Source organism: Elgaria multicarinata, chromosome 3, assembly GCF_023053635.1.
Source record: "Elgaria multicarinata webbii isolate HBS135686 ecotype San Diego chromosome 3, rElgMul1.1.pri, whole genome shotgun sequence".
Classification (NCBI taxonomy): domain Eukaryota; kingdom Metazoa; phylum Chordata; class Lepidosauria; order Squamata; family Anguidae; genus Elgaria; species Elgaria multicarinata.
This window is the reverse complement of record NC_086173.1, coordinates 135,474,573-135,500,057: the sequence shown is the minus strand read 5'-3', so window position 1 is coordinate 135,500,057 and position 25,485 is coordinate 135,474,573. Positions and strand designations below refer to the sequence as shown.

General features: G+C 43.9%; 1 protein-coding gene across 4 annotated transcripts in view; it reads left to right on the top strand.

Annotated features, from left to right (window-relative positions):
• LOC134395856 (monocarboxylate transporter 2-like) overlaps positions 1-24,080 on the top strand; it is a 42,972-nt gene extending 18,892 nt beyond the window's left edge. For 2 of the 4 annotated variants that reach the window (XM_063122051.1, XM_063122054.1), the window contains 4 exons: positions 8,127-8,270; positions 12,576-13,403; positions 21,854-22,137; positions 23,085-24,080. In XM_063122051.1, the coding sequence (XP_062978121.1) occupies positions 8,127-8,270; positions 12,576-13,403; positions 21,854-22,137; positions 23,085-23,108 (1,280 nt within the window). In that variant the 3' untranslated portion in view covers positions 23,109-24,080. Of the gene's footprint in view, positions 1-3,699; positions 3,861-5,569; positions 5,771-8,126; positions 8,271-12,575; positions 13,404-21,853; positions 22,138-23,084 lie in introns of those variants that run through there. The other 2 variants (XM_063122052.1, XM_063122053.1) reach the window with 2 other exon arrangements.
• Positions 24,081-25,485: the final 1,405 nt, after the last annotated feature.

Here is a 25,485-nt window from a genome sequence, read left to right as displayed (position 1 = left end):
AAAATTTCGGATCGGCCTGCTCCGCCCATACTCCGCTCCTCTTCACCGCGGAGCTCCGGCTCCGAATCGAAGCTCCGCAGTGGAGGGGAGTGGTGCCAGGTAAGGCCGGGAGAGGAGGGCGGGAGGTTTACCGGGCCCTGCCGCCATCGCCACCCATGCGGCGACGGCGGCAGAGCCCAGTAAGGGACCAAGGGGGAGGGGGGCCTTACCTGCCTCCGTCCGCGGTCCGTTGGCGTCTTCAATTGAGCCCGTGGTTCAACCAGGAAGCAAGCGGCCCAGACTTGCGCATGCATCTGCCTGGGCCTGTGAGGGCCAGAAGAGGGGGCGGCCCTCACTGGCCCAGGCAGATTTTTGCCCCATCGCTAATAGGACATTAGTCAATGGGTAGCACACCTGCTTTGCCTGAAGAAGGGCCCAGGTTCAATCCCCAGCATCTCCAGGTAGAGCCCTTGTCTAAAACCCCGGAGAGCCGCTGCCAGTCAGTGTCCACAATACTGGTGTAGATGGACCAAGCGTCTAACTCAGTATAAGGCAGCTTCCTATGTTCCTAATTGTTGAGGTATGAACAGGAAATCACTTAAAAGGAAAATCTGAGGTGTCTTATTTTTCCTCTTTAAGCTATTCAACAGACATTGGTTGACTTTGCAGAGTCCCACTATTCATATATCTCAACACTGGCACTGTTCTGGTGGCACTTCCACACATGCTGGCTCATTTCTTTAATTACTCTAATTACTTGGGTTGTTGTGACATGCGAACCTGGTGAGATTAGGTGGCTGGGGTGGTTAACCACGCTCTTGTCGTGTGAACCTGATCACTGTGTCAAATGAATCCTTCTGAATGATATGTCTGGTGGGTTACTGGTTTTTTGAAGTGGATTGTTCTTTTTGGTTTCTGTGCAGCATTATTTGTGGACACTGTTGTGAATATTCAGAATTCCAACTTCCATAATAAATGAGCTGGTTTCTCCCCACCCATTTTGGGCAGTAGGCTTAGTGGTTAAATTATGCCAAGTTCAAGCAAATCCATGTGTGGATCTTCTGTGTATTGCTAAAGATAGTACACAAACCAAAAATAGGAGGGAAAAAATGAAGAAAAGAAAAACACTGCAGAAACAGCATAGAAGGCAGATTAAATAAAAAAAAAAAACATGTTGAAGAAAGCAAGCTGGATAATCAGATTGTGCTGGAAAAGGCAGCCAAGGTGATCAAGGAGGATCTCTCCAGTGATGGGATTCTAAAGCATTTGAGGCTTTTAGCCTTTAAGAAAAGGTGACTGAAGAGCTTTATAAAATCATGAATAACGTGTGAGGGGTGGGGAAGGGGAAATAGAATGTTTTCTTCCTCTTTTATAGTGATATTGGCCACCCAATAAAGTTGATTTGCAGTAGATTTATGACATATGCAAAGAAGTGCTTCTTTTCTCAACACATAATTAACTTAATGTAATTTGGTGTTACAAGATCCATTGATGGCTATTTGCTTTAAAAATTAATCTTTTTAAACTGCGAGAGAGCTTTGTCTAGTGGCAGTATAGAAATAAAATGAATGAATGAATGAATAGACAAGTTCATGGAGGATAGGCCTGTCAATGGCTATTAGCTAAATAGAGCTTCCATATTCACAGGCAGTGTACCTCTGAATACCAATTGCTGAGGTTGTTGTTTTCTTGCCCAGCTAGTGTGCTTCTCAGAAGCATTTGGCTGACCTCTGTTGGAATCAGAGTAATGGAGTAGATGGATCCATGGTCTGATCCTGCATGACTTTTATGATATGAAAGAAGTGGAGAGTTCAAGCTAGAAGGAGTTCTAATACATTTTCAGTATTTTAAGTGCAACTATGAAGATTTTAACTTTTAAAGGAGATACATTTGGTTATTTGCTCTGATGCTGCATGCTGATATAGAATTAAAGGTTGGTCTCATTCAGAAAATGTGAGATTCAGAATTGATCTCAAGGTGAAAAGTAATTGGACAGCATAACAAATTATTTTGTACTTCAATTGGTATCCCAAAGGCAGCTTAGTGTATTTTTGCCTGCCACCAAAATCTGACTTTGTGACATGGCCTTTCATGTATCACCAATAATGAATGGACATCTGTCACAGTTTTGATAAAATGCATTAAACAGGGCAGGCATTTAACTGGTGTGATTTATATAAGTTAAATGCAATAATTTACTTCAGATTGCTCTACTGCAAGAAAAGCTACACTAGCTATAGTAGAATGGCCAGATACAAAAGACGGCAGGGCTTCTGCAACTTTAACTGTGTTGATGAAGAGAGAATTTCACTCTCTTCAGTTGACACCTGCTGAAATTCCCTTTTCTACATTACAGTTAAAGATACAGGAGCCCTGTCCTCCTTTTCATATGGTCACCCTAGGTGAACAAGGCATTAGGGTTGTTGCTTTTTTGCCTCTTTTGCAGGAAGGGGGGAAATTCAGAGAATTTTCTCCTTGGGGTGGGGGACGGGGTTTCCACATACTGTATCTTTTTTAAGCATAGGTGATTGCTGAGGTGCCTTCTTCTTCCAGCATTTGGATAAGCCCAACAGTTGTTAGTGCATGCCTATTGGAGACCATGGCCCTTTCTACAACTAAGGATTATCCCAGGAAAATGGAGGGATCGTCTCTGCCTGCTCCCGGGATCCCCTGTGTGTCATTTGCATGCACAGGGATGGTCCCGGGACGATCCCTGGAAAAAAGCAGGTGTAGAAAGAGCCCATGTGACCTTGCCCTCTCCAATAAGCATCAGTAAGCACTCCTGAGCACCTGAAAATGCTGTTTGTTTGTTTTTAAAAAAGGAAAGAAAGACCCTTTAACAACTGGCTACATTTAAAAAGGTATGTGGAAAACTTGTTCCCCTCCCCAAGAAAAAAATTCTCCAAAATGCTCACCTCTCCCAGCCTCTTTCACCCGAGTTTTTGTTCCCCCCACCCCGACGAAATGACAAAAATGGAATGGTCGAAATTTTCGGCACAGCACTAAGAAAATATCAGTGTGGTCATAGCTGCTGGCAGTACCATGTGTCGTCTGTTTCACGTGGAGGTTTTTCCTCATGCTTTCCTACATGAGGGGGTAATCACATGGAGAAATTATTTTCTTTTATCTGTGCTCATAGGGGAATAAAGCACTACATGGATTATTCTTTTATAGGGCCTTTGCTCTGAGAAATACTGCGAAAATTGTGTCTTGGTGATTCACTAATTCTTAGCTTCAGTTCATTATTTATTACGTGGTGATAATAGCAACTCACCTTAGAGTTTTAGTCCACTGAGAGCATGTTATGGCTTTGCTCAGAAAACAGCACTGGCTGCCAATATGTTACTGGGCCAGGTTCAAGGTGATATTGACATACAAGGCCCTAAACAACTTGGGACCAGGTTACTTGAGGGCACATCCTCTCCTAATTATTATTATTATTATTATTATTATTATTATTATTATTATTATATTTATTTGTATCCCGTCTTTTGCCCAATACTGGGCCTCAAGGCAGCCTTACAAAGTTTAAAACATACATTGTAAAACCTAGGAAAAGAAATGAAAAAATAAAAATAAAATAAAAATAATAATATTAAAACATAAATGTTTAAAATACACGACAAAATTATAAGTCTTTAACATAGATGGAGGACCAGATTATTCTCCAAAGGCCTGCTGGAACAAACAAGTTTTAGCCTGCTTCCGAAAGCCCAATATATCAACATGTCTGTCCATTGAGATCTACAGATCAAGGCCTACTGGTTGTTACTTCGCGTGCACAGGTACATCTGATGGCAACCAGGGACAGGGGCATTTCTCTTGTGGCGTCCTACTCCTTGAGTTCTCTTTCCCCTGCATCCTTGATGGTGTTTAATCAGGTATTTTATGATTATTTACATTTATTTATTTTATTTATTTATTTATTACATTTTTATACCGCCCAATAGCCGAAGCTCTCTTCCTAGAATTTCTATTTGTATTGTGGCTCTGCTTTTATTGTGGTGTGTGTTTATTTTAATTGTGTTTTTGTAATAAAGAGCAGTATATAAATATTTTCAACAATGACAATGAAGAAGAAGAAGAGGAGGAATGTCTGAGAGTCTGGAGGAAGAGGAGGTGGAGGAATGTCTGAAAATTAGAAGCTGCTGACTCAGGGATTGTATTCTGAACCAGCAACCTCTGTCAACCCAGAGAAGTAATTCCAGCCACACTCTGGTCATTCACAGGCCAGGTGTCTTTGCAGGCAACTCTGTATGCTTTCCATCTTGGTCTAACAGATATGACCCCCTGTGTTTACATAACCACTTATGCTGGAATCCAAGAGAGGTTATTCAAGGGCCCTTGATCTTTCTGAGGGCTCTTGAAAATGATTATGTTTCAGCTTTAGATGTCGATTCCCCCTTCAGCGTGTAAACAAATGAGAGGTTAAATTGAGCTAAGAGATTGCTATCCCCAGATGTCTGATCATGTAAAGAGGTCTTAATCAGTTTGCACTGACAATGAATGGAAGAAATGTTGCATAAAAAAGCACTTTGGTTACTGATAAATGAATGATGATTAATGATGCAGTGGTTGTAGCAGGAAGGCTGTAGTTGAAATTACTGAATCAGTAAAGGGAGATATATTGGTTTAAATACAAGTTCTTTATTTTCACTTGTTTGTAGACCTAAGTATAAACCTTTCTTAATAGCTCAAATCAGGAGTAATTTCACTGAGGCCTGGTTTGCACAAAATGAGAAGCCACCATCGATGAATTTCCCCATGGGGCTGGTTACAGCAATGGCAGCCATTTTTAATATTCATGCCATGGAAGGGGCACACCTGGCAAGAGTGGGTTGTTGGAGTGGTTAACAAACGACCCATAACCTTAAAACAGCCTATGGGTTCTGGGTGGCTTATTGACCACCCCTACAACCCACCACCGCTAGGGCTTAAATAGTCAAAATGGCAATCACTGCTGCAATGAAAGATCCTGTGGGGAAATTCACCCATGGTGATTTCTTGTTAGTGAGCCACATCTGAGTCTTGTTGCTTTCACAGGATGACCCTTTGAGGCTTTACTTTTTTTCTAATCTCGTAGAAGCAGAATTAAAATAGTAGTTCCCCATGGTGTGTGTACATGATTTAGCAGTGCCCATTTCCATGGCCATGTTCCTAACATAATGTGTTCATGAGTTTATGTATAATCTACCTACATGATATAATAATCTAGCAATGGCCTTCACGATGACCAAGGTCCTTCTATAATGTCTGCTCAGAAATATGTCTTATTCAGCCAAGGTTCCCTGAAACTTTAATTAATTTCTTTCTCTTTGTCATTTCTGCCTGTATTAGTTTCCTTTTTTATCACAACAACAGCACATTACTGATGAATTGACCTCAATTTGTTGAGTTCCATCCCCCATGGGACAGAGGTCACAAAGAAGCTTCTAATTAAATGTGCAAGAAACTCTGAAAAATGATAATAGAACGTTGCCTATTTGGTTTGTGCTCCAATTACGTTTTAAGTAGAAATAAAATATGCAAGTTCAGGTCTTTAGTAAATTTGGGTGCAATAAGTCATCAGTGTATTTCCTTTCTCCTCCAGGTTCCCCATTAGAAGAAGCCAGACAACAGGCCATTTTATTCCATGCATCAAGCTGATCATGATTGTTCTCAAGTGGTGTTTTCTCTCTCTCTAAAAGCTGCATCCCGTATTGATAAAACCTTCAGCAGCTGTTGACTAGTTGTCTGAGGCTACTTCCTCAATTTTGAAGCTTTTTCCATGGCAGCTTTATGCATATGCCAGGTTTTCACCAGCTATTCTGCTTTCAGTTGCATGTAGCTCTCGTACTTAAGATGCAGACCTTTTAAGGCCTATTTTCTTTTTTTTTGTTTCTTGTTTTGTTAAGGCTTTTACAAAAAGAAAGGAGGCACTTAGCCTAGGTTACAGTGAAGGGCAACCCAGATGTTTGATCAAGGAGTGTGGAATCAGGGTATAGGCCAGTGTGGTTTAGCGGTTAGAGTGTCGGACTGGGATTCAGGAGACGCAGGTTTTAGTTCCCACTCGACCATAAAGCTCACTGGGCCAGTCACCAACTCTCAGTCTAACTTATCTCTCAGGTTTGTTGTGAGGATAAAATGGAGACGAGGGGGATTGTGCACACTGCCTAGGGCTCCTTTGAGGATGATGATGATGATGATGATAATGATAATCATCATCATCATCATCCCAGTAATATGTACTACTATTCCTTCTCTGCAATCTTGAAGTGACAATTAGATACCCTATTCATAGGTTTTGTGGTACCTTAAATATTAATTGATATATTGTGGCATAAGCTTTCATCAGATGCATGGAGTGTATTAACTCAGTTGGCAGATTATATGTGTAGCTGTAGTTAAAAATTTAGACTGAAAGGCCCCAAACACATGAAATACAAGAAACTCAGTTTGTGACATTTCTGGGCAAAACTCAAATGTATAGAGAGTATAAGCAGAGAGTGAGCATTCACTTTTGCTGTAATTGGAGATAGCAGTCTTCTTAGTATTGCCAGTTACTGCTACTGTGAATGGATAATGTACTTATAGACATTTGAACTTTTCAAAGCAATGTCACAGGCCTACAGGACCTCTTACATTTGACCCCACTTTTTACCTTTTTCTCTCCATGGTGGTATAATCTGCTATTTTGTGCATCTGATTAAATAGGAGCTGTTTAATCAGACGCACGAACTGATTAAACGGGGGTCTCCAAATCTTTTGGGTTGCAGTTTTTAGTGCTGTGGGTGTTCTCACAAAATGGCTTCTCTGGGGGCACCTTGCCCTTTCGTAAAATGACTGTTTTAATTTAAAAAACTTATTTTAATCTTAAAAAAGCTTAAATAAAATAAAATCAGGAGGCAGCCATGCAGACAACAAGAGATTTGTCCGTGGACACCTTGATGCCAATGGGCACTATGCTGGAGACCCCAGATATAGGTCCTAGTCCATAAAAGCTTATGCCACAATAAAACTGTTAGTCTTTTAGGTGCCACAAGAGTCTTTGTTGTTTTTGTTGCAGCCTATTAACATGGAGACCATTCTAGTATTTAACATCACGTTTCCTTCATGACAAAACAGACTACACTATTAAATTGCAGTAGCTCTCTTGTCATTTTATGGTTGTAATATTGGGATTGTTTTCAGCCACGGATGTTTTTGCATGCATTTCTGAATGGTATTGTGCTATCCACCAGGAATGCACAGAATAATCTGGGCATGGCTATAGACTTTTCCTGGTCTGGCCAATTGTTCATCATTACCATTATCTCAGTTATATCCCACCTTTTCCCCCCTCTTGCAAAGAACTCAAGGTGGCTTACAGGGTCCTCCTCCTCTCCATTTTATTCTCACAACAACCCTGTGAGGCAGGTTAGGCTGAAAATCAGTGACTGCCCAAAATCACTCAGTGAGCTTCATGGCTGAGTGGGGACTAGAACCTGGATCCCCTGAGTTCCAGTCCAGTATTATAACCACTACATCACACTGGTTCTCATGGATTCAATATATATATATTAGAGCTAGAATTTCACTGAATAAATGAATACCACAAGATGAGCCCTACATTGATATCAGATCTTCACCCATGCAACTTGTTCCCCTTCTAGCAGTAAGATCAGAGGAGACCAGTTTATGGTGTATGTGACTTACAAGAACTGAGTGTCTTGAATGAGCATATTATACCCTTTCAAAAAGCACCATGTGGCCACGCTCTTACTATGTATGTCTGAGCCATATGTTGGTGATGCCCTACTGTCACTCAGCCTGTGATTAAGCCAAAGTTTATAGAACAGAAACAGATGCATGTTCTTTGGTTTACTCCTACCTCCCCTTACTATGTTGTTGTCCATCTGTCGAATTTTAGATTGTAAGCTCCTTGGGGCAGGGACCTGTCTTCATGTGCTTGGTAAAATGCCACGAGTACACTAGATAAATAATAAGTGAACCTAAGACTCTTGCCAGGTTTTATACAGTCATGTTTCCTTATTTTAACTTTTAAGCCTTGACAATATTCTAACATCTTAAGCACTACTGGATAAGCAATTTATTTTGCAATTACATTTCATTTTTTAAAAAACACATTTGTCACAGGGATACATTTTTCTCTCTTCCAATCTCTTTAGGTCCCATTAGCAGCATTTTGGTGGGCCGTTTTGGTAGCCGACCGGTGGTCATATTCGGAGGTCTGCTATGTGGCATAGGGATGGTTTCTGCAGCATTCTGCACAAGCATTTTTCAACTGTACATTTGTGCTGGACTCATCACAGGTAATGGTAAAACCTTCCTTTTCTTCCTTAAAAGATACGTGTCAAAATAAGATCTGACCCTGCAAATTGCAGGGTGACATAAGCCCAGTCAGCAATGCTGACCACATTAAAAAATATTTACCATCTTATTTATACCTATCTGTCTGCCATCCTGATGACTACAGAGGTATCTTTGTCAAAACAAAAGCAAAAGATCAGGGTTTCAAGATTCTAACAAGAATCTGCAATGAGAAACGCAAGTTGGCAAGACTGCAGATGGTTAATATGCTGATACCACACAAAAACAAACAGCTGTTTGCATTCAATAATGGTATTCGATAATACTGATTCTAGGTAGTCCTTCTACTGCTGGGAGGAAGAGACATCAGGGGCCAGCATCCTAGCGCCAAGGCTTTGACATCCCACGAGGATGCACTACCAACTGGACTCATGTGGCTTCTGTTACTTGTTATCACTGTCACCACACATCCACTCCCTTGCCATGACTCCCACCACTTTCAGAGGGAGAGCGCAGGTGGTGGCAGCTGTTACTCCACTTCCTAACAACTGCCTGCTCACTTGCCTACCCACCAGCTCTCTGAGGCATCAAGCAGGTGGTAGTAACAGTTATAATAAGGAACAGGGTTCTTGAGGGCATCAGTGCAAGATGCAGCAGCTAGGCTACTAACCTAGCATGGTATTGGGACCATATTACACCTGCCTTTTGAACAAATAAGGAATAATAATAATAATAATAATAATAATAATAATAAGTCTGAAAAACTGGACCTTGCACTGTCTGTTATTCTATTAAATTAAGGATTCACCTCATGGGATAGAATTTCCATGGAACACCTCATGACACCTCAGGACTAGTGGGAATATGTAACCTCTTTACTCACACTCATTTTCACTTCAAGCTAGGTCTTCTGTCAACAGGTCTGCAATACATGTAATAAACCCATTTACTGTTCTGGGTAGGGAAAAATGGGGGAAATTAAGCACCTCAGCAAATCTGACCCTTGTACGTCATGTTCCCATTTTGTCTTGTTACATCTGGTTTGTAATAGTAAAATTCACTTCTTGCCTCCCTCCCTCCCACCACCATTCAGTTTTGAAACATTCTTTCCCAGTCTTTTTTCATTCTGACAGTGTCTTTATAGGAAACAGAAACTAGCACACTCTTTCAACTCACAGGCTAGTCATGGTTCCGAATGGGCCCAGAAACAGGCTTGCCTTACATTACAATATTTTCGAAACACAATGCAAGAACATTAATACTACTACTAATAATAATTTATGAATAATAATATTTATATAGCACCAACAATGTACTTGATGTGTGTCTAGTCAAAGCATACTAAATGTTTTCCTATTTAATGTCTGTCTGCTTATGTAATGTTTCTGGCTCCTGCCATGACTACACAATTAAAGGCTTTTCTTGACTAGATACAACTTCAACATTATCCTGCATATAGTTTCGCTCTGAGTCCAATCTGTGTGTAGAATCTTGAGAGATATGTGTCAGTCATTCCAGATCTCATTAGCATACTGCAGCTGCTTTTATCTCTACAAAGCTTTGAAAAAATGGCAGAATACCCTGAGATCTGTCATTCCATTGGAAGGGCTAAGGATCTCTAACAGAGAAGTCTCAGGGCGTTACTAGACGAGGCTCTAGCGCGCGTTACCTTCCGCAGCCACGTCGAGGCTTCCAGATGACGTTCACGAGGATCCGCCGTTATCCCGCGGTGAAGCCTCTTTCTCCCGACTTTAAAAAAGTGAGTTGTAGTGCGCCTTTTCCTGCTGTCCCGCGGTAATTCGGAGTACGTGTGGGAGGATGTGAGGTCACTGCGGTCGGCACTGGTCAGGAAAAGGCGTGCTAAGGGGGAGTGGTCAGCGGCTTCGGTCAAGCCGCCTCCGCCATTTGCGCGCAGTCCGCCAGCTGGGGCAGCGCGGCGGAGCGGCTTTTTTTTTTTATTTCCCCAGTGACAGTTTGCGCAGGACCGGAGGACCGCAAAAGTGGCTGGTGACTCCTTGCGGTGGGCAGCTACCGTGGCCGCATAATGGCGGTGCTGTACGCTGCCTGTTAGTGTGGGTACCAGGCTGGCAGAGGGCAGAGCTGTTTGTGGGCTGCTGCCATGGCTACGGCCAGATGTGGGTTGGCTCCTTGGGATGGGGCACAGGGCACAGAGGCGGTCATCGCCGCCGACACCTCAGAGGCATGATGGGAGATGTAGGCACAGAGTGGCCATGCAGACGATTGACCTCGGGTCATATGACACCCGCCACGACCCCCATCAGGAAGTGAGCGCATCAATGTTGACCCTCAACAGCACCAGCAGCACTTCAGCTGGCACTGGCACTGCCGCCGCCGCTGCCGCCGCCAGGGCCGGCGGCGGCATCGCTGACGGCTGCGCAAGTTTGCGGTCTTTCGGACGTGCGCAAACCGTGCAGCGAGCGAAAAAAAAAACCGCGGCAATCAGGCCGGTGTGGCTGCGCAACCGTGCTCGCGGCGGCAGCAGCACAACCGGCGCAAACTTCCGCCATAAATCGAAGGCAGGTGTGGATCATGAGGCGTCACGGCTGAACGGGAAAAGCCGCTTTCACCGCTCCTCAACGACGGAACACCCGGTAGGTCTAGCAACGCCCTCAGTGTTCTCATCAAACTGCACTTTCCAGAATTCTATGGTGGGTGCGTCAGTGCTCTGACATTTAGGCCGTTTCTACACCTGCCTTTTCCCCCGGGATCATCCCTGTGCATCCAAATGATACACAGGGAGCAGGCAGGGATGATCCCTCCATTTCCCTGCGATAATCCTTAGGTGTAGAAAGAGCCTTAGACTGGTATAATAACAACATAGATGTATAAAATAGCAGTGTCTTCATAATTATTCTTTTAAAGATGCTTTCACCTTCTTTCTCATTTCACCACACTTCAATGAAAAATGCTATGAAAACCCATGCCATATTGAGCCATTCTTTAATGAAGGAACTTAACAAGGAGACTCCAGCATGAAACTCCTGAATTAGAATGTATCAAAAAAAAAAATGTTTTTCTATCCCACTACAAGTTTTAACTGACCCAGGGCCTTGCTAGACCTACCTGTTAATCCGGAGAGGTGAAGGAGTGAGGCCGTGCTGCAGCTAGTGCGGGCCATCGCCCTTTTCTACAAGTAAGATGCGATGGGGTAAGGGAAAGCCCCGTCGCGTCTTCCATTTTTAAAAAAACTTAAAGGCCCATGTGCACAGGAGCGCACCAACAACAAGGTAAGTCTTCTCTCCCCCTGCCCCCGATTTCCCCGCACACAATGTATGATGCCCCCGCTCACCCCCCTTGCTCGCCCCCCGCTCGCTCACCCCCCACTCGCCATGTCCACACATTCCTGTTTGCCATGTCTACACACACCGTTTGCCATGTCCACCCCCCCGCTTGCCATGTCCACGCCCCACTCACCTGTCCACCCCACTGCTCACTCACCCACTCGCCATGTCCGATGCCCCCTCTGCCCCCTATCCGTGATCTTCCCCCCCCCAGCCCGATGGGCACAGTGCGGAGCGCTGTACCCAGTGCATGGCTTCTCCTGGCTACTTGCGAGTAAGCGAGCAGCCAGGAAAAGCCATGGAACTAACTAGACCTTCCGCAGCCCCGGGCTGAGCCCGGGGCTGCAGAAAAGCCGGGCCACAAGTGGATCCGGTTATCCCGGGTCAAGGGAGGGTTTAGCCCGGCTTGACCCCGGGACCCCCTGTGTGTCGTCTGCACGCACAGCACCAGACTAAACCCTCGTCTAGGAAGGCCCATAGTGATTCTAGGTTGATTGTGATATCACCAATTACTGCTGTTCTGAATTACCACTGTGCTAATTCTGCATATATTAAGCTTTAATTAAAGTGTCAGGGACTGGGCTTTATATATTTCATTGCAATTTCATCCTATTGTTTACAGTTGTTTTTATCTCAACACCTATGCTTGCGTATACTTTTCAAGTGAGGATAACACTTCATGCATCTGATGAAGGGGAGTCTTGCCCACAAGAACTTATTCCACAATGAATCCAATAATGTTTAAGGCACCACAAGATTCTTCTTTTTTAAATTTATTTTTTTAGGATAACACAGCTACCCTTCTGGGACACATTAAGGGTGCAGTGCTAGGCATTTTCCCAGCTGGGAAATGCTCAGAGTTGTAAGACTTTTTTCTTTCTTAAACATGCATAACATTGCACCCTAAGCCAGTTAGTCTCTATATGGTAATTGAGCATGTTTTACCTAATCTCTCTCTCTCTCTCTCTCTCTCTCTCTCTCTCTCTCTCTCTCTCTCTGTGACAGGACTTGGCCTTGCCCTCAACCTCCAACCTTCAGTGATCATCATTGGAAAGTACTTCCTGAAAAGACGGCCAATAGCCAACGGCCTTGCCATGGCAGGAAGCCCTGTCATGCTTTGCACCCTTGCACCCTTGAATCAGCTCCTTTTTGACTACTTTGGATGGAGAGGAAGCTTTTTTATTCTTGGGGCACTTCTACTCAACTGCTGTGTGGCTGGAGCACTCTTCAGGCCCATTGGACCTACAGCTAGCTCCACTAAGAGGCAAGCTAAAGAGCCTGATACAGGCATAGTTGAAATGGCTGACTGTACAGTCGAAGAGAAGAAGGACAAAGACTGCTGTGAAAACTTTAACAAGTTTCTTGATTTATCTCTTTTCAAGCACAGGGGTTTCCTGATCTACTTGGGAGGGAACGTCCTCATGTTTCTAGGCTTTTTTGCCCCCATTGTCTTTTTGGCTCCTTATGCAAAGCACCTCGGGATTGATGAATATTCAGCAGCTTTCCTCCTTTCAATTCTTGCAATAGTTGATATGATAGCCAGACCAGCTACTGGGATAATTGCAAACAGCAAATGGGTGAGGCCCAAAATTCAGTATTTTTTCAGCTTCTCCATTGCTTTCAATGGTGCCTGCCACCTCCTGTGCCCCTTAGCAACAGGCTATTTGGGCCTAGTTGTGTATTCTGTCTTTTATGGACTGGCCTTTGGTATGGTTTGTGCGATGCTGTTTGAAACTCTTATGGACCTCGTTGGTGCCAGCCGCTTCACAAGTGCCGTAGGATTGGTCACCATAGTGGAATGTTTTACCATATTACTTGGGCCACCCATTGGGGGTAAGAATATTTCTATACTTCTCTTTGTTGGTCTATTTGGTGGTGAGAGGCTGGCTAAGGGGAGACATGATAGAAGTGTACAAAATTATGCATGGTATGGAGAGTGTGGATAGGGAGACATTTTTCTCCCTCTCTCAAAATACTAGAACCCAGGATCATCCCATGAAGCTGATTGGTGGGAGATCCAGGACAAATAAGAGGAAGTACTTCTTTACACAGCACATAGTTAAATTATGGAACTCACTACCACAAGATATAGTGATGGCCACCCATCTGGATGGCTTTAAAAGGGGGTTGGATAAATTCCTGTAGGCGAAGGCTATCAATGGCTACCAGCCCTGATGGTTGTGTGCTATCTCCAGTATTCAAGGCAATAAGCCTGTGTGTACCAGTTGCTGGGGAACATGGGTGGGAGGGTGCTGTTGCACTATGTCCTGCTTGTTCATCCCTGGCCAATGACTGGTTGGCCACTGTGTGAACAGAGTGCTGGACGAGATGGACCCTTGGTCTGATCCAGCATCAGGGCACTTCTTATGTTCTTATGAGAGAAGGCTTGCAAATTCTTTGTCTTCAAGTTGGAGACATCAGCGTTTAAGGATTTCCCTTCCAGTTTGAAATCTGAGACCCGGATGCTGCTTTATCCTTGTCAATTTTCTTGTCATTGTGGTTTCTAAATTGCAGTTAATATAAGCTCACCTGGATCAGAACTCAGCAAGAAAGTTCAATTGCTCTACAAGCTCATTAAAGTGGGTCTTGCAGAACCAACGTGTTGGAACAAATCAATGTTCCTTTTGCAAACTAATTCAGATGAACATTAATAAATTTGCTCGATTAGACTGTTCAGATGTAAGGCACTGCAAGTACACATTGCAACATCTTAGGTTACTTTGCCAGCAAACTGTGTAAGTGATGCTTAGATTAATAGTGGACATGGACTGGAAGGCAGTACAGATGACAAAGCACTGGCACAATATGATCACCAGTCCGAGAACAGTCTTGCTGCCCTCGTTTGAACTAGCTGAAGTTTCTAGACCATTTTCAAAGACAGCCCCAAGTACAAAGCTTTGCAGTAATCTAACCAGAAGATCATTAGAGTGGGGATAACTGTAGCAAGGTGATCTCTGTCCAGATAGGATCGCAGTTGGTATATCAGGCTAACGTGATGATACAAAGGCCATGTGCCTCTCTTAGGCCATTTGCCTCCAGTGCCAATGCTGGATCCAAGAGCACTCTCAAACTACGGAACTGATGATTCAGAACAGAGAAAGCACCATTCATCTGGGCAGTGGAACCATTCACTAGCAGGACCTCTGTTTTGTCTTGATCAAATCTCAGTTTATTGGCCCTTATCTAGTACATTTTTATGCCCAGGCACTGGTTCAGAGCATTTACTGTCTCGCCAGGATTAGAGGAAAAGGTGTGGTAGAACAAGGTGAAATCTGCATATTGGGGACACCTCAATCCTCATCTTCAGATGACTTCCACTAACAGCTTCATGGTGTGTAGAACGATGGCAATTTGCTACCTCCAATATCAAAGGCAGTAAGCCTATACACCAGTTGCTGGGGAACATGGGTGGGAGGGTGCTGTTGCACTTGTGTACTGTTTGTGGGTCCCAGGTTGACAGCTGGTTGGCCACTGTGTGCACAGAGTGCTGGACTAGATGAACCCTTGGTCTGATCCAGCATGGGTCTTCTGATGTTCTTATGTTAAGCAGCCTGGGGGATAAGATAGAGCCCTGTAGAACACCATAGCATAGCTGCCATGAGGCAGAGCAGTGCTACCCCAGCACCCCCTGCTGGCATCAACAATTCAAGAAGGAATACAATGTAGAGTAGTATCTATAGCCCCAACCCAGACAGCCTATCCAGAGGGAAAATATGGTCACTGGTATCAAAAGGTACTGAGTGGTCTAGGAGAATTAACATAATCACACTTCCTTGTCCCTCTCAGCCATGGTCCCTCTCTCAGCGTAGGGTGACTAAGGCAGTTTCTGTTCCAAATCTAGCCCTAGAGCCCAGTTGAATCAATGTTTACTGTATATTTTATCCTGATTCTCTTGGCTTTACTTTTTACTGTAGATCAACTAGAAGCAACAGGGAGTGAGGAGCCTTTGATTTTAGTTATAAAAACTAAATAACAACATTAATAATATATTTCTGTTCATGGATTTGGCAGATGTGTGGAAGGAGGTTTCAGCATAGTTAAATTTGACTCCAGCAATTCTTCAGCCTTCAGAAGCAAAGAGAGTTTATTCAATGGAAGTTTATGTACAGAAAATTATATAACTACATGCTATACTTGGGTGTGTTTATAGATGCGAATCTTCTTACTTTTTTGTATTCATAATTATTTCAGTAATAAACAGTGCTGTCCTATGATGTATGTTCAGAAGAAAGCCCCATTGAGTTCAGCCTAAGGTTCCATTTCTTGTCATTCCTCATCCCAAGAATTCAGAACAGGCAACTACAGTTTATATGGTCAACTAAGTGGGAAACTGCATAGGCTTCTCTTCACTAAACAAATATGAAACCTTCTGGGATTGCGGGTGGAGGCTGCTGCAAGTACAGGAATTTACACATGTTTTTGTTGTATAATCCCTGTTTTTTGTTCTTCCGAGATATAACTGTTCGATCAAAAGCTCATTATCTTCAAACAACAAAAAGCCCTCTGATAGCAAAATCTCTTCTCTACAAGACAGCTCTGCAGGAGTTGTGTCAATATGACAGAATTTGTGAAAGGAGGAATTAGATGCAATATTCATTTAGCTTTCAGAATAAAAGCCTTTAACCATTCACAGGTTCAAATGCACAATGACAGTAGGTTTCATTTTGATTGCAATGTAAGCAACAGTTGCTGCTATTCCTGTCACATAAGAGCTAAAATGGTGGTTGTGGATAAGTTGCTCACCTTCTGATTGGACCTGGTGAAACCAACTTGACACATGCAAGCTAGGTGGCTTCTTACGAAGGAGACCCAGGCCTTAGCTAGACCTACCTTTTATCCCGCGATGGAGGAGGGTAGATCTCGCATTGTGTTTAATGCGAGATCCCTCCTCTGTTTATACACGACGCGCAACGACCTCAGAAGGAGAGGCGTTGTGCCCGCCGTTTTAAAAATTATTAAAGGGTCAGGAGTGCACGAACGCTCGTGCGCAAAAGGTAAGTTTTAAAAAATTTAAATTACTTTCCCTGTCTCCCCCCACCCTACCCCCAATGGGCGCAGCTTCCGACTCCTCGCAAGGAATCGCGCGGAGCTGGGTCAACCCACGGCACCCGGCCACACGTTCCGTGGTCTCTGGCTCAGCCCAGGACCACGGAAAAACTGGGGCCAAAGGGGAGGGCTATATCCTGGGGCAAGGGAGGGATGATCCCTCCCTGATCCCAGGATCCCCTGTGCGTCATGTGGACACACAGGGACGATCCCAGGGTTCGCCCAGGGATAAAACCCCGTCTAGCTATGGCCCCACACTCTTTATTTTTGACTTAAACAAATGGAGGTCCAGAGTTTGTTCCTTCAGTCACTGCGACGGCCATGTTAAGAACACCAAGAGGGCTTCTTGTTCCCACACTGGGAGACAGATGGTGTCTCCTCCAAATATTAGCTCTCAACTCACCACTGTGCTCTTTGCACCTTATCTCTCTTTTTTACCCTAAAAAGGACATTATTATGATTCAGTTTCTCATGACACATCTGAAATATCTTTCAGAGGCTAGAACAAAGGTGAGAGGGAAATCGACGCAGCCAAGATGAAGGCAAAATGCTAGTGGTTGATCTGCTTAATAAACGTTTTGGAATCTACTGGGCAGTATCCAATGCGACACTTAGTGGTATTATAAATTACATTGCACTTGCGTAAACAACCCCTACTGCAATATCAATAGCACATGCTGGTGTGGTGGGTTTACTGGGGAAACCTGTCACATCAAGTGGTGTTGCCGTTGTGTTAGAAGTAGGGATGTGCTCCGCTCCGATTAGGAGCGTAGAAGCAGTAGCGGATTGGCCTGCTCCGCCTTACCCAGAGGCGGAGTAGGAGCGGACCGCGGACCCCCTAGAAGCAAGGCGAAGAGAAGTGGCCATTTTTCGGAGCTCCGAGTTCAGGCGGAGCGCTCCGGTCGCCATCTTGAAAACATTTCGCCATAGGATTGCATTGCGGCAAATAATCGCGCATAACTACGTTGTTTTTGAAGCTATCATTCTGGAAATTCTTGTGCACAGAGAGTCGTGGATGGGGGTCATTTTGAGACCACTCTCACCTCTCTGCGTTGTCTGGGTCGCGGGCTATATTTTTTTGAAAATCGGGTCAACCGCGCGGCTCAAACTGCGTTTTCGGCTTTTCGCCCATAGGATTGCATTGAGGGAAAGAATCGGGGATAACTGGGGGGGGGTTTAAGCTATCGTTCTGGAAATTCTTGTGCACAGAGAGTCGTGGATGGGGGTCATTTTGAGACCACTCTCAACTTTCTGCATCGTACGGGTCGCGGGCTATATTTTTGTGAAAATCGGGTCAACCGCGCGGCTCAAACTGCGTTTTCGGCTTTTCGCCCATAGGATTGCATTGAGGGAAAGAATCGGGGATAACTGGGGGGGGGGTTTAAGCTATCGTTCTGAAAATTCTTGTGCACAGAGAGTCATGGATGGGGGTCATTTTGAGACCACTCTCAACTTTCTGCATCGTACGGGTCGCGGGCTAGACGTTTTTAAAAAATCGGCGGGAAAAATACCTTTTTCAAAGGGCTGAGGGGCAGAGTCAGCTCCCGGTCATGATGATCCCAAAGTTGGAGGAGGGCATAGGCAAAACAGGTAACTTGGGATTCTGGGAAACTTCTCTTTCTTCATCTGAACGGGCTTTTCCCCGTGTTTTTTAACACAGTAGCCCCACCAAATGCACAAACACAACCTGAAATCATATACTAAGCCAAGAATAAGAGATAGAAACACAGCACTGCTCCCCACCCTAACCTTGGTGAACAACTGAATCGATGTGGTGCAAGGGGATGAGCTCCCCTAGGGCATCTCATCGTGGACGTGCCCCCACTCTCTCCTGCACTGGAAGGCCATTAGAGCCTTCCAAAGAGAGTAAAACGGTGGAGCAATGCCTATCATGAGTTGAAGTGAATGGTCACTTTTCAGTGGTGGAGCAATGCCTGTTCTGAGTCGAAGTGAGCGTTTTACTTCTTCTCAGAGCTGTGGCTGTCAGTGTCTTGAACTGGCAGCTACTTCCCCCTCCCCCGGGCACGTCCCCCTATTGCTGGTAAAAGACAGATATAGCCTTTTAAAAAAAGTTCTTCTTGTTGTTTATTGAGCAACACTGCTGCTTTTAATTCCACCCCTCCTTTGTTTATTGATTGATTTATTCCATTTTATATGCATTACTGGCTTATCCTTGGCTCACTTCCTTATGCCCCCAGAAATGCCAGCTGCATGCCTGCCTGCCTTCCCTCCCTCCTCCCCTGCCCACCTCGCAGGGATGGTGTGTGTGGGGTGCCCGATTTTCAAAAATTCGCCAAAAATCAGGGGATGATGGGATTGCTTTGAAACTTGGCATGCGTGTGTATATCCCCATGAGGTGTCATGGTGCCAAACATGAGGTTTCTAACTTGAACAGAAAAAAAGTTGTATAATTTTTTAGCTTTCAATGCAAGCCTATGGGGGGGGGGAAACGGAGCTCCGGATCCGGATCCGGAGCTCCGGGCGGAGCGGAGCGGAAGTGAGCGGAGCGGGGGCGGGGCGGAGCGGCCCGATCCGGAAAATGGCGGATCTGCAAGTGAAGCAGAGCGGGGGGTCTGTGCACACCCCTAGTTAGAAGTCATTTATGCTAGCATAATGTAATTTATGTTAGTGGTAGTGTAACGTTGCATACTGCTTAGGCTGACCATATGAAAAGGAGGACAGAGCTCCTGTATCTTTAACAGTTGTATTGAAGAGGGAATTTCAGCAGGTCTCATTTGTATATATGGAGAACCTGGTGAAATTCCCTCTTCATCACCACAGTTAAAGCTGCAGGTGCTCTGCCCTCGTTTAAATCTGGTCACTCTAGTATAGCTCCTGCAGCTTTAACTGTTGTGATGAAGAGGGAATTTCACCAGGTTCTCCATATATACAAATGACACCTGCTGAAATTCCCTTTTCTAATGCAACTGTTAAAGATACAGGAGCCCTGTCCTCCTTTTAATATGGTCAGCCTAATACTGCTTACTACTTTCACTTTTTGTGGGCCTTGTTTAGTTCAGAATTGGAATGAAGGGTTTGTGTAAAATCTGTTCTGTCTGCATTTTGCAGATTATCAAGTGCCTTTCATTCCATCATCTGCTCATTGATGTAATCAAGGTTTTTTTGTTTCTGAATTTGCACAGATTTGCAGTGGCAGAAATTCAAACTTGCGAAAATCTCCCCAAAATGCGTAGTTCCCCCCCATGCTCAATTTCATGCATTAGCATACGAAGGGGGAAATGCACATTTTCAGCCTTTTTTATTTTTCATATTCTTCTATTATTAAATTTGCACAGAATTCTGGACTTAGAAAAATGGTTTGCAAGTCCATAGACTATGCCCAACGGGGAAAGCTGGTCTACTGCAGAATGCGTGGGCCAGATTCATAAAAATCCAAGCTTATTTGATTCCGTTGTTGATTTCTCTGAAATCTTTAGTTCAGGATGATTGAGCTGGTTTAAATCCTCGCATAGTTGTTGGACGACAAAGTGCTTCTGCACCTTTTTGTCTCAGTAGAAGAATATAAAGATTATTGTGTATCAAGGAAGTTAATGATTAAGTATGGCATGTTCAGTACTGTAATGTACTGAATCAGTATTATACTGCCCAGAGTTACTATTAGGTTGTGTGGCTGAGATCTATAAATCAGCAGCATGGCTACACTGTTTTAAGTTGGTTTAAACTAGAGCTGTGCACTGCCTCGGGCTGATTCCCCAAATCTGAGTGGAGGTGGGCCGATTCGGCCTCAGGCCTGGATCTGAGGCGGTACCAGGTCAGCCTGAGGTGTCCTGAGGCTGAAGCAGAATGGCAGTGAAGCCTTGGGGCATGTCAGGCTGATTCGGGGCAGTGCTGGGCCACTCCCTCCCATCCAGGAAAGCTGATGCAAGGCCGGCTGTGACTTACCGGACTCCCCTCCCACTCCTCCCCGGTCAGCTTCTGCTGCCGCCACTGAGACATTCCCTGAGAGCCAAGCTGTGATTTAAGTTACCACAGGGGCTCTCTGCTTTTAATATATCTATGGCTAAAACGGCCTCTGAGGCAAGTCGGGAGGGGGGGGAGGGCTGTGCACAGTCCTAGTTTAAACTTGTTGACTTCAGTGGGACCAAAAACCTCACACTTTGAATTTCAAAAGATTTACAAAAATACAGGCCAATACTTTATTATTCAGTCTCTTTTACCTTCAAGAACAATTCACTTCTTTCTTTTTACCATTGTGTGGGATAAATACCTGCACATTATCTTCCTTTTTTGAGGAGATTTTATTTCATTCAGAATAACACACGCACACATACATACACACACACACAAGCCATTTCCCAAGTTATATACAGTTTTATGAAGCAGATTAAGCTAATTGCTGAAGACTGGTAATGAGGCCAGAAAGTGCTGTGTAATGGTTTGCAATATGAGTTCTGCAGTATTCTTTCTTCCATTTTAATAAGCAGGAAATTGATTGATTCTTTGGCATTTAATAAGCTACTGCTGGGTTTTGCTTTAATGAACTAAGTATTTTTTTTCCAGGTGTGTTTTATGACTTTCTCTTATTTTCAAATGAGGTTGTGGCAAGACTCTTCTACTGTTGAATTTTCCAATACTCTTCTCATTAAAGCTCTGAGTGTAATGCATTTAGGAGACCTCCAGGTCATCCTGATTAGTAGAAAGTGAGAATTGTTGCAATTAGCCTCCGGTTGATGTTTCATTAATATTGCTGGAGAAAACCTTGAATATGGACCAGATTGCTCCTAGGAGTGACATATTTCAGCCAGTGTGTGTGAAATGATATTTTTCCCAAAGTAGGAAGCAAATCCTCCCTGTTACAAAATTCCTAGTTCACATGATTGGAGAGTGGAATAATTAATCACCACACTTTCAATAGATTGTTGCCAAGGTAGTCATTAAAAGCACTGTGTCTCAATGAGAAGAAAATAGTTCTAGGGAGCCAAAGAACACATCATTAGCATGTTAATGTGGAAGATGAAATGCAGACTTGAAATTAGCCTGGGATTTACAGATGCCTTGTATTTTAGGGAGTCCCACCTCATAGAGCCAGGCTATGGAAGCCACAGTGCTTCCTTCTGTGAAGTTCTGGGTAATTCAGTTTGTCAACCATTAGTCACTTTTTGTTGTTGTCATTATTTCTGATTAATCAACTAAAACTCATGATTAGTCTACTAAGGTTTCTTTGGTGGAGTGTCAGCACTATTTTTAAGTTAAGTTTTCTCTTTCTCCATTCACAGGAACTCTTATTGACAGGTTTGGGGACTACAAATACATGTTCATTAAATGCGGGTCAGTGATGGTCTTGGCTGGGATATTCCTCTTCATTATGAATTACTACAACTACCGAATGCTTGCAAAAGAAGAGAAGGAAAGGAAAAGGCATGAAATGGAAAAGAAGGATGATGGAGCCGTTAGAATACAAACCTTTCCTGACAAAGGAGATGCCACGAACACAGAAAAAATGCAGGGTGGCCATGAAAAGGTCCCTCTGAAAAGTGAGGAGGATGGACTACAGAATGGGGTAAACAGCACAGATTTATGAATGGGAAATTGCTCTTTCAGGTTGCTCAAAGTGACTAAAAAATACATAGTATGAAGTTTCTATTGGTTTGTTTTATGCTATATTGTCCCTGGGCCTCACCAGACACCCGGAAGAAGATAAGCCCATTTGTGTATGAGTACATGGTAAACTCAAGTCCTTGTTCCTACATTACTGCCAAACTGTATAAGCTTAGAGCGTTTCCTGTCAATCAGTGGTGTAGTGGTACATTTTGAACTGCAGGTGTTCATCATGACCATCCCCATAGCCACTTCTCCAAGGACTTTCCAAAAATGCAGGAGCTGTGTTGATCCATATCTATAGACCAATTCTAGCAGTTTTATCTCCACCAGGAGCAGGTATTTTGTAAAGCTAATGGATCTCTGCTGCCTATTCAAGACCAAACCACCCCAAAAGACTTTGTTTTACAACAGGGAACAATACATTGTTGCTGGGGAAATTCACTTTTCCCTGGCTACAGCAAGGATTGCAGCTAAGCTTAGAGGGAACAGGGAATTCAGAGTGGGGTGGCAGAAGATGTCAACATCCCTGCTAGTCAAAAAGTGCCAGCACTGTGTTTTTGCAGGTTCTGGTTCAGCTATACTGCTACTATCAATACTAAGGACTTTAGGCAATGAATACATTTTCCTAGGTTAGTCCAGAATAATGGTCCATATTGGAGCTTCCTGCCTGTACTCCAGTTCAACCCTTTTAGCAGAAAAGCATTGCACAGCATTGCACAGAAGAGGATGTGTGGAGAGAGAACACCAGCCCTCTACATCTGTTGGAGAGAAGCCATAGCTAAGTGGTAGTGCCTGCTTTATATGCAGGAAAGATCCCTCCCTGAAAGTTGCTGCCAACCAGAGCGGACAGTGCTCTGTTAGATGGACCAATGGATGTTCTTACTTTCACATCTTTTATACGTTTAGAACTCTCAGTGGCTGCTAAGCTGAACATGGTTGCCCTGTGCTGCTGGTAATCTGGTACAGAGAAATAGGAATGTCAGAGAAATCTGCAACGAAACCACATGAGCTTGGATTTTTATGAATCTGACCCATGGATTCCACAATGGACTGGCTCCTCTCTCATCCAGCAGGTTCTACGGACTTATGGAATGTTTTTTTAACCTTTGGTACTTTTGCGCAAATTTCATCATTGAAAAATGTGCCCAAACCAACAACCACAACCCAGCCAAAAATACCCCCATAGGCTAACATGTGAAAATGCACATTTTGGGGGGGGATTTGTGCATTTTCACATGTGCAAATTAGGGCAAATTCCCATTTGCGCAAAGTTGGAAACAATATATATTATATATCCTTTTTTGTCAATGGATGGACAGTGGAACGAAAAGCGTCTAACAAACCACAAAACACAGAACAGATTTTACACAATCCATACATCCCTACACTGAACGAGACCTGCCCTTAAGTTACAGGAGATAACCTGAAGAGCTAAGTTTCACCATTAACACCATTTTCAGATCTGGACCCAGGGTTGCGCCCCTTGCTTTCAACAGAAGGGGTTTCTTGATCTAAGCTTATGAGACCTTAATGTTAGGAACTTGCAAAGAATGACCAATGTACAGCTCCAGTCGTTAAGTTGTACTATCCATCACTTCTGTTGACTTTGTACTTTATACATTTTCTAAAATTAAAATGAATTTGTTTCCTAATACAAGGGTTACTAGGTTTTCTTCTGTTGTCTGTAAGAGGCCTGACTTTCTGTGAATTTTAGTTAGGGCCAGGCTTGGATAACTGCTAGATAGTTTAGTTAATCTTTTATTTTGAAGGAGAGTCTTCACTTGCCACAGTGAGCTTCTGTGTAACCTGACTTGGGATCATCTGTACAAGACACACAACCTAATCAGTGTCTATCTACAAAACTTCCCTCCATTACCATTTTATGACTGAAACAAATTGCATTTCCCCTAGAAACATAGAAAAAAGTGGAAAGGGGTAGTGCAGGGTGAAATTGGAAAAAGGAGTGAGAGTGAACATAGTCAGATGGAGAGTGGTCGAAAAAATGAAAAGGGAGGTGATAAAAAAAGAAAAAAAAGAAAAGGAAAACTGGATGAGGAGGGAGGTGGGATGGAAATGAAAGGAAAAAAAGAAGGGGAAAAAACATAAAAAACATAGATTACAAGGAACAATAATTAGTTGAATGTTGTCACCATCTCACTTGGCTTAAGATCTGTAAGCCATGTCCTTTGGTCTCTGAACTTGCCCCCTAATACCTAAAAGGTGGGGTGGCAAAAAATGTATCTGCACATTCTCAGAGATACTTGTATTATTAATACTTCACAGGAGTTGAATTGTAGCATTCAGAACTGATTCTGGGCGCAGAGGCTCTTCGCTCTAATTAAGCCCTGCCACAATGGCTTCCTGCAAGCTTTCTTTTAAGGAGATTCCTTTGTAGGCTTTTAAAATTCTAAATATTCTTAGGCACTCACTATCTCAGCCTCTTTTGAAATGTATATAGAGGAAGAGGTAGGGGTAGTGGTGATGGTGGCAATAATGCATTTGCATGGGACATGTAGTTAGAACCTGAGTCAGGGTCAAATCCAAGAGAGTTGCACCATGTCCTCCTTGTGGGTCCCTGGTCGACAACTGGGGGGAATCCGCACGTCGTTCTCAGGGTGCTTCCATCCGCCCCCAGTGCACCCCGAAAACGATCGTGTAACTTGCCTGTAAAAGAGACGAGGAAGAAGCGTCCTTGCCGGCGCCGGCGCCACCCAACTCCCTCCTCGCCGGCCGGCTTTGAGAGCTTGGCAGAAGAAGGAGGGGTGGAGAGCGGAAGAAGCTCTCCACCCCGCCTTCTTCCCTGAGCTCTCTGTCCCAGCCAGCGAGGAGGTCTGTGGGTGGCAGCGGTGCCGGCGGCAAGGACGCTTCTTCCTCGTCTCTTTTACAGGCAAGTTACACGATCGTTTTCGGGGTGCACTGGGGGCGGATGGAAGCGCCCTGAGAACGACGTGCGGATTCCCCCCAGGTTGGCCACTGTGAACAGTGGATTGACCCTTGGTCTGATCCAGCATGGCTCTTCTTATATTCTTAGAGTGTTCTCTTCTTACGTTCTGAGGAATGCTGGTGAGCATTTCAAGGGAATGTTGCAGAAGAAAATACATGCCCCCTTGCAAAGGATTAAATTCCAGCAGCTCTGACACAGTACTATGTCAAAGTTTACTTGCAATTTATAGAAACCGGACACGCTTGCTGAGATGATCATGTACTGCATTATCTGGCAGAACCACCTGAGCATGCAAACTCTCAGATTCTAAAGAAAGAGGTTCCTTTTTCATCTTCTCTGAGAAATGCTGATGGAAGAATCCCT